Below are 10,255 nucleotides of genomic sequence, written 5' to 3'. Positions count from 1 at the left end.
AACAAGCATTTCATGAAGAGATAAGCAAGGCAAGGTCAAAATAAGACATATGATCAATCATTCTAGCACAAAATAATATCCAGCTAAGCACAACTTTGGAAATTATGATGATTAAAAAAGTAGACAAACCAAGGAGCATTGTGCAAAAAATTGGAGTGAAATTGATGCATTTTTCTATTTATTATGGTTTTTCTAAGTTGAGGAAAAAATAAAAAAAACATGTGAAGCATATAGTATAAAATAAGGAGGGAAAGTGGAAAATGATGAAGCATTTGAAAATTTTCACTCGCCAGGAATCGATGCCAGTGTACATTCAAAAGTGCGCGCTCGACATGAAACGGTACCGTATTGGACTAAACCCTAGCGTGCCAAAAAATTTGTAGCTAATTCAAAGTTTCGTAGCTAATTTGAAGCAAAGTCCTAGCAGATTCTGGAAATGAAGAAGTTCATAGGTTGAAGATGAAGATCATGATGATCTTCATCTGGATTTTCCAGATTTTTCAAAATATGTCTAGAAATCACAATCAAGCACAACATTCGAATCATCATGTCATGTACATGCAAGATCCATAAACAATTCATGCAAAAACATCAAAACACGCACGGATCGAAGAGAATAAAATTCATCATCAAACTTTCAATCATCCATAACTAACTCAAAACAGCACCAAATCACACGATTCAGAGCTCAAATTCATCAACATGCTTAGATCTACAATAATATGGCCATGGATTTCAAAATTAAGAGATAAGAATTATGACCTCTTGAAGAGCAGCAAGCTGAAATCGTGTTATCCAAGGCTTGTAGTGGTCCAAAGCTTCTCTATGATGCTTGTATAGATGATTGAAGGAGAGATTGAAGCTCAATTGCACACGAATCCAGCAAAATTTGAAATCACCATGGATGCTTCAAGCTTCGAGTATGGCTCAATATGGCACGGTTTGCTTCAATTCCACGTCCAATCTTGCTCAACAATGCTTCATGATCATGAATCAACCAAGAGAAAGTGTTCTTGTGTGAAGAAATTGCAAAAAAAATTGAGAGAAAAGTTTGGAGAATTTTGAGATTCAGATCTGAAAATGAATGTTAATGACCAAAACAGTTATGCTTAACCTTATATATGCCATGCTAATCATGCTGTAATCATGTTTAAGCCTAATGCAAATGAGATTAATCACTTATGAGGTGTATGTGCAAAAATGGTTTTTCACCTAATGCATGGAATGCATGTGTGAACAGTACACGAATCTGATCCATTTTCACTAAAAATCAATTTTTAAAACCAATGGTAATGGCAAAAAGTTCAAACAATGCATCATTTTTGAAATTTGTAATTTCCCTCCAAAAAGCCCATGGATTAACAAATGATCATGTGATGACAATTCATGTAATGTGATGCATGATTTGGAAATTAGAGGTCAAGGGGAGAATATTGAAAAAAGAACCACTCATTTTGGAGCTTTGGTTGAAAAGTTATGCTCATTTGAAGTCCCATGCATACTTTGCCATGATTTGATCATATCTCTTCAACCACACATCATATGCTCATGATCTTGGACATTTTGGAAATGGGAGAGAAAGATCTACAACTTTCATGTTCAACAAAATTTCATTTGAAGCTTTCTTAATGATGTAAGATTGAGTTGAAGTTGGTTCAAAATCTTTCCATTTTTGGAAAATTCAAATTATAGGTCACTTGCTATTTTTGGAAATTCTTGACCTGACTTCAAATTCTTCAAAGCGAGTGTTTGAAATGTCAAATGAGACTTGTTTGGACATGAATGAAGTATTTCTAATCACTTCCCACCTCCAAATCCACAGTTGACTTTGCAGTTGAGTTTCTAGATCCTCAGTTGACTTGAGAATGTTCTGATGAAATTCAAGCCTCTACCACTTGGGATTTTGCTTCAAAATGACACCACAGCTCATATGAACTCTTGATAATGATTGTGGGGCCCAAATCTCAAGAATGACCACCATCTATTGCTCAATGAATGCCTTTGATTGCCTTGACCTGTTATTGCTTCATCTGCAAGACAAGGGTTAGATGACATATTTTTATACTTTTGGTTAGTGATAAAAGGAAAAGCCATGATATACAAATGCAATGAATGCTTGGTGACCAAGAACCACTCTCAAAAAAGATGACCCACCCACAGGGGATGGAGCAAGGTGTCCAATGATCCTTGAGGCAATGCAATGATATGATATGATGCCACGAGGGATCTTAGGGACAAAATTGGGGTCTTACAAGTATCATCCTTTTGGTGGTAATGAGTTTTGTTTTAATCTTACCTTCATCCTTTCGGTGATGGTGATCATTGGGTTTGTTGACTTAGTATCATTCTTTTGGTGGTAACAAGTTTTGTTGCTTGATCATACCTTCATCCTTTTGGTGATGGTGATCGTGGACTTATTATCATCCTTTTGGTGATAACAAGTTTTGTTTTGATCCTACCTTCATCCTTTTGGTGATGGTGATTGTTGACTTTTTATCATCCTTTTGGTGGTAACGAGTTTTGTCGCTTGATAGTACCTTCACCCTTTTGGTGATGGTGACTGTCGACTTATTATCATCCTTTTGGTGATAACAAGTTTTGTTTTGATCTTACCTTCATCCTTTTGGTGATGGCAATCATTGAGGTTATTGACTTATTCTCATCCTTTTGGTGATGACAAGTTTTGTTGTTGAATCTTACCTTCATCCTTTTGGTGACAACGATCTTTGAAGTTGATAAGTTAGCTATCATCCTTTTGGTGGTAGTCTTGTTATTATACTCTCGGTAAAGGAAAGCTTTATCAGAATAGCCATCATCCTTTTGGTAATGGACCTCATCCTTTTGGTGATGGAAATCTTTGGATTGCATCTAACTTTCATCCTTTTGGTGGTAGCGAGTTTGGTTGATTGATCTTACCACCATCCTTTTGGTGATGGCGATCTTTGTTGTTGTTGCTGTAACCATCATCCTTTTGGTGATGACTACCGTTAAAACTTGGTTTATACATCATCCTTTTGGTGATGACGTTCCTGGAAATCGTAGTGAATCACTATCATCCTTTTGATGACGGCGGTTAACTCTACTGTCATCCTTCTGGTGCCAGAAAACCTGTTCAATTTTAATCTCCCCATTGTCCTCATATCAACAAACGGCCTTTGTAAGATTTGAGTGTCGACTTGAGGGTTGGCATTAATCGGACGTTCTACCCGTATTACCTTGGTGCTGTTTGAATTCATTGCACTTTTTCTGCATTCCTCCATTGCATTTCAAAGGACAAAATTTGGGTCTTTTCGTATTTAATTACCTTCCGCCACGAATGTATGAAGACCGTTGTCATTCTTACCTTCTAGTTCAAGTTAATTAAATAGGGGTAGCTGTCATACCCCAATTTTGTCTGGGCATTTTAAATTTTCGTAAATTTGATTTCATTTTTTAATTGACATCATATGCACAGCATAACATGCATTTCATCATGAATAAAACCTGAAATATCAGTCGAAATAAATTTATTGAAAATACAGACAAATTGGTTAAATCGCTTCTCAAGTGTGTGCAAAATCAGTGGGTAAAAAGTTTCAAAATTAAAATTGCAGACGCCAGTATTATTCATCTACGGTTCACGTACTTCAACTTGGTGTGCTCAGTATATTTTTCAGCGACTGTTTCGGCTACATTTTGACCCGTCTGAGCCTTTTAACCGGTGAAAATTTATTTCAAAATTTAAGGAAACGCTGTATTTTTTCAATAAGTATATTTTGTGCTTGTCATTTTAGTGCGTCCGATTTAATTTTTCGAGCAAATTTCCGCCCGATTTTCATTCATTTTTTATCCATTTTTTATATCAAGATATCATTTGAATAAATTAGAATTAATTAAATAATCAGTTTGAATTTATTTTAATGAATTGATTCTATTTTCAAAATAATTATTAACACTTAATAGTTTCCAAAATTTAAAAAAAGGTGAGGATAATAGAGTATTTACGTTTGACAACTAGCAGATGATAATAAACTTTTTCTCCTTATCCCCACTAGACAACTGGCATTCCAATCTATCTCTCAACGGTTACATAGAAAATAAAAAAAAAAGATTCGTCTCTCTCTTCCCTCACTGACTCTCCATTAAACACGTTCCACACCCATCACCTACACTATCTACCACCCATCACTCAACTAACAATCACTTCTCTCTTCAACCTCTGAACGAAAAGAAAAAAGAAAAATAAAAAAGAAGAAAAAACTTTTTCCTCTTCTTCTCCACAACCCCCCCCCCCCCCCTCCTCCTCACATAAACCATTTTCTTCATCACCTCTTCATCTCACCTTCAATCGCTGCCGTCCACTCCATTCACCACCACCAACCTTTTTTCCGTCTCCTTAAACCATCTCCTTCGCAAATCCTCTGTGAAACCATTCCTCAACCATCTCCACCTTCCATTGACGTCACGAACAACCGCACCACCGCGCGCCCCTCCTCCTCACACACACCCTTCTCATTCAACCGTCGTCTTCCACTCATCCACCACCGTCAAACCCAAACACAAATCGTCGCTTGTCCAAACTCCAACCTCCGACCACCGTGCGACAACCACAAACCATCTTCTGTCAACCGCTAACAACAAACCCTTGGTCGCCAACCGCCGTCAAACCACCCAAACGACCTTCGCCTCTACCTCTCCGGCCAACCACCACCTTGCGACCATCGTTGTTGTTACCAACCTTAAAAATGCACGACGGTCTTCCGCCTCACACGTCCGCATCAAATCCATTTCACCTTCATTTTTCACAGCACCACCATAACATACCCTTCTCTCTTACCCGCTTCCACCGTTAAACTTCCAACCGTCACAAATCCACTTCACCTTCCTCGATAACCTTATGTTGTTATGGAGGATACCATCGTCACCACGCCGCGATAACCAACTGCTTCCCATAATAAACTCCAGCAACAATAACTACTCCAACAACACGTTGGTGGCTGTTTTGAACATTTGATTAGTTATAAATTCATTTCTATTTTGCAGGTCAAATCATTTCGACGACTTCGGTCTCGCAAACGTCAAAGGCAGGTTTATGTTCATTCTGGCTATAACGTCAAAATCGAAACAGGGACAAGAAAGGTTGGCTCGAGATTGTGGATTGGCTGGAAAACTCACCACCTTCTTCTACCGTCCAAGGCCATCCAGCACAAACCATTCATCACTGATATCCCGAAGCCAGCAATAACATGACAACACAACTCAACTTTCTCAACAATAAAGATAACGCAACTGGTTTTCCACTTCTATCACGCATTTGAATGTTGATTAAGTTGTTGTTTTCGGTAATCCCTTATGTCCGTTTCCGTATTTACTTGGTTTATTTTCGATCCAGATTTTATTTCTTTGCATCTCATTTTAAGCATTTCATTTCAAGTGCGGCTTAGTGACATTGATTTGGGTAGATCTTTTCGACCGTAAAACAATTATTTAGTAATAGGAAGATTTAGATTGGTAAGCTGTTATTATAAAGTTCAGATAGGCTGTATATATGCCATAACTCCAGTTACCACATACTGAGTTTAAGGTTTTGTAAATTTTATTCCATGTTAAATTTCTGGTTTCGCTCGGCTTATACGGGAAGGAGCATCATGCTGTTTAGAGGTATCATTGGTTTTTTGTTGTGCCTCATAGTAAACAAAAGATGGGGGGATAATGAGGATATGTAGGTGTATGTTTAAAATCCAAATATCATGAATCATTTTCCTGATGGCTATTAGTGAAGTTCAAAAGAAAACTTAGTTAAATTTCTTTTATTCTACACATTTTAATTTACTTGATGATTATTAGTGTTTAGAAATAATAAGAATTAAATTGAATTTAATGTTGTTTTCGGAATTGGGCCCGAATGAATTTCAATAAGTCGCGGCCCATGTGTATGTGTGCACTGATTTTCAGTTTCTTTTCCTTTATTCCGTTTTTTAAAACGCATTGGATAATTAAGTAAATTATTAAATAATTAAGACTAAATCAATTGTTAGTCGAGATAGATTTTTTTTCTCTTCTGTTGCTCACTTTTATGGTATTTAGACGATAAAAATCTATCCATGTTCGATTCATGATAAGTATTCAATTTCATTTGAATTCACTACTAATTCAAAAATAACTTCTCAATGTTTCATCATCATTTTTCATTATCCTTTCATGATCATAAATAAAACTATTTCAATTTCATCGATTCAAAACCATTCAAACCACAAATAAATCATACAATTCTCGATTTAACATCGAGCCCATTTTTAAACACCTTTATAAGTCGATCGCTTTTAAGCATCGCCATGAACCTCACATAGCTTACTCTTGGGCTTTCTTACGATGAGACCTATTCGATTTTAATCAAGTAGATGATTGATTCATTAAATAAAATCCAAATCTATTCACACCAATTTTAAACCTCGATCCAATGTCGAGTATTTTCACTCAAATTAAATTAACATACCCAATCACAATCAAATACCACTTCATTTGGGAAATAAATAAAGGGATGGTTTTGAGTTTTCAACTCCTCTCCTCGATTATTTGAATACGAGTTCTCTTACTCGATTAGTCAAATAATCGTCATTTCTAATCCACTTAAACACAATTAAATCAACTACTTTTCACAAAAGAAATCAGAAAGGAGGATGGTTTTTGAGTTTTCAACTCCTCTCCTTGATTGTTTGAATACGATTTTTCTTACTCGGTCAGTTAAACACTCGTCATTTCTCTACAAACTTCTAAACCCAATAAAATCAAATTATTTTCATAATAAGATAAATGAAAAGGGAGATGACTTTGAGCCTTCAATTTCTCTCCTCAATTGTTTGAATACGAGTTCTCTTACTCGGTTAGTCGAACAATTGTCATTTTTCCGCAAATTAATAAATCAATCAAAACTATACGAGAAGGGAGATGGTCTTGAGCCTTCAATTCCTCTCCTCAAATGCTTGGATATGAGTTACCTTACTCATCCATTCGAGTACTTGTCGTTTATTCTAAAACACATCAACCATACATAACCCTATTTTCATAATCACTAAGATGAAAAAGAAAGCGGTCTAGAGTTTTCTATTCCCTTTCCCGATTATTAGGATACGAGTTGTCTTACTCGACTGTCCGAGTATTTTTCATCCATTCAAAACACCTTAACTATTATCAAATCATTTTTATAATTAAGGATGAAAAAGAAATTGGTATAGAGACTTCTATTCCCTTCCCTGATTATTAGGATGCGAGTTGTCTTACTCGACTATCCGAGTAATTGTCATCCAACCAAAATATCTTAACACAAACCTATCTTTTCTCGCCCTCGTGCGATCGAAACCAATCAAAACAACCAACATATTAACTCAACTTGTCACTCCCTTTGTGACCAAAACCCTTCTTTCAAAAAGAACACTGTTAATCCTTTCTAATGCGCACAACAAACTAGTGCTAGAGCCTCCATAAAGAGTACACAAGCCAAAGTTTAGCCTTTAGAACGCCGACCTACACAGTCGTTCATAAGACAAAACACACCAATTAATCGTAGTTTCCCGAACTACGAATGCTCTGACTTCCTTATTGCACCATAAGGATACGTAGACAGGAGATTGTTGTATCTTCCAGAGCACACTAATAAAAAATCTCCCTTTCCTCCCTTCTGAGGTTCCCGTCCATCTCTATTCAATTTTAATATCACTCGAAGAAAACAAACAACATAAGTTAACATTCAAATCGCAAATTAGAACTAAAAGGTTCCCGTTGAGTACAACGGACGTAAGGGGTGTTACTACCTTCCCCTTGCGTAATCGATTCCCGAACCCGAATATGGTTGTGATGACCGTTATTCAATTTCCTATAGGTTTTATCGATATTTTCCTATTCCTTCATTGGGATAAATAAAGTTTGGTGGCGACTCTGTTCGAACTACATTTTTCCGCATCCATCGATGGAAATTTCGCCCTGCTTGCTTGGTTTCACTCAGCTTCACCATGGGGCGTCTTGGATCAGGATATCTCTTGGGATCGAAAGCCCTTCCTGGCTTACCCACTTGATGATTTTGGATGGCTTTATGACCATCTTGGTGATTTACTCTCCTAACGCCTTCAAGATTTTGAGCTGCCTTCTTGTCGAATACAACACTGCACCTAGGGCACAACATGACTTCCGACTTATTTTTCTGACACCTTCGGAGGAAGTCAGACAATGTTTCTTCCTTGTGAGGGAAGGAGACTTTGTTATACTCCTCCCGTCGACATTCATCATCGACTTCCATAGAGGTTTCTTGAGATAACTCAACCATATTGACCTCCATGTGGATATCCTCAGTAATATCCAACCTTTGGAAATGTTTTTGAAGGCCTTCAGTGGCCTTATCCATCTGAACAAAATCATCAGCGATTTCTTTAGTGATCATCATTAACTTTGAACTTTCAATTTCTTCAGCATCGGAGGCTTCAACATTTTTATAGGTGATATCTCCTGCAGCCTTTTGAGTAAAATCATCAAGAGGCGTTTGCTTGAAGTACTCATGAACCCTGACCATAACAGGTCTATTGACGAAGTCCTCAGTGACTTCAGTCATGTTGAAATCATCAACGACTTCAATAAGGTTCACTTCTTATGGTTCAATGTAATGGGCCTCAACTACCTGTAGAGGATCAGAGTCGATCTTCATCTGGCTCCGTGTTTTGTCTCCGAACTTGAGTCTTCCTTCCTGGATGGCATTCTACATAAGATCCCTGAAAAGAAACTATTGAGACATTTTATGACCCAAAAAACCATGGTATTTGCAAAACCTTCTTTTCTTTCTTTGCTTCTTAGGGCGTACTTTATCACCCAGTGGTACTATCATTTGACCATCTTTGACTAATAAGTCAAAAATTTCGTCACATTTTGTAACGTCGAACATATAAGTTTTCTTTAGAAATTTGTCACTCTTTTCAGGTTCGACATGATTTTTCCCATTAGAAGGTGCTAAAACTTTGCACGCATATGGTGGCCCTTGCGTCAATTCAGCAAGGTTTATCTCATTGTTGACGAAGTCTGAAAGCCCATGAAATGCACTTTCGTCATCATTCCTGAAATCGACATAGGCTACCCTTTCACCTTTATTTTCCCTAGCCTTTTCTTCCTTCAAACGTTCTAATTGTTGAACCCTGTCATCCAATTGGGCCATGTCCCTTAGGTACTGAGTATTTAATTTCTTTCTAATCGAATAGTCAAGGCCCCCAGTGGCCATTTCGACTAGTTCATGCTCTGGTATTTGTGTAAAACAGCTAGCTTTGAGTAATCGAAACCTAATTAGATAGTCATCAATTGGCTCAGTGAACTTTAATTTGATACTAGCCAACTCTTTCAAACTTATCTTCGTTTGCCCCATGTAAAACTGTTCATGGAACATTCTTTCCAGTTGGTTCCAAGTGTGGATCAAACTTTGGGGCAAGGTTGTGAACCATGTGAAAGCATTCTTTGTGAGAGAACTTGGAAAAAAATTTATCCTAGGGCTCTCATTATTTGACATATCTCCAGCCTCGATTAAATATCTCGCCACATGCTCAATAGTAGACTCACTAGTATCCCTAGCAAACTTGGTGAATTTGGGGATTTTGGTTTTAGGGGGTGCTTCTTCCTGTAAGATATACTCTGACAAAGGTGACGAATAATTTGGCCTTTTAAGGCCGAAATTTACCCTATTTCGAACCATAATTCTTTCGACTATAGCTGCTAGATTTTATCTGCTGCCACATCGTCATGTCGAACTTTCCGTATAATATCATCAACATTTTGGTTTCTATTCACCATTAGTATCCTTGGTTCCCTGGGTATTTGTGGTTTGATCCTAGGGGGTACTGCTACTCCCCCTTGGTTTTGTAGGAACTGGTTAATGGTGAGGTCTTCTTCAAAAGTGGCCTCTTGATTCTCTCTTACCCAATCTCTAGGAGGAGGTCGTTGGTGCTGAGGTACACCAAAAAACTAAGACATTCGGGCCACATGTGCTGTCATCTGTTGATTCGATTGAGTCGTATTTTGAATCAGAGGATCCAACACAATGGTCAAAGTCTGAGTCAACATGTGAACCATTTCATGATTGCTTTCGTCCATCTGTTGCCTCCATGCTGCCGCAGAGTTATTGGTAAGAGTAGTTAGTTGTGTTGGGTGTCTCAAACTTGAAGATTGGTTAGTTCGACCAATGTTAACCATATACCATTACACTGGAGAATTTATGTTAACCACCAGTTCTGAAAAAGTAAAACCA

At 37.5% G+C, this 10,255-nt stretch overlaps 1 protein-coding gene across 1 annotated transcript; it reads right to left on the bottom strand.

Moving 5' to 3' along the window:
- Positions 1 to 8,749: 8,749 nt before the first annotated feature.
- Positions 8,750 to 9,703, bottom strand: LOC127081039 (uncharacterized). The gene has a single exon (XM_051021330.1). The coding sequence runs from the start codon at positions 9,701 to 9,703 to the stop codon at positions 8,750 to 8,752; it is 954 nt and encodes a 317-aa protein (XP_050877287.1).
- Between the last annotated feature and the right edge of the window lie 552 nt (positions 9,704 to 10,255).

The sequence above is a fragment of the Lathyrus oleraceus genome, chromosome 5 (assembly GCF_024323335.1).
Source record: "Lathyrus oleraceus cultivar Zhongwan6 chromosome 5, CAAS_Psat_ZW6_1.0, whole genome shotgun sequence".
NCBI classification, from domain to species: Eukaryota; Viridiplantae; Streptophyta; class Magnoliopsida; order Fabales; family Fabaceae; genus Lathyrus; species Lathyrus oleraceus.
The sequence above is the reverse complement of the archived record's forward strand: the minus strand, read 5'-3'. Positions and strand labels throughout refer to the sequence as shown.

Excerpts from the sequence above, each read along its gene's own strand:
- LOC127081039 (XM_051021330.1), bottom strand. The coding sequence starts at position 9,703 with ATGGTTCGAAATAGGGTAAATTTCGGCCTTAAAAGGCCAAATTATTCG.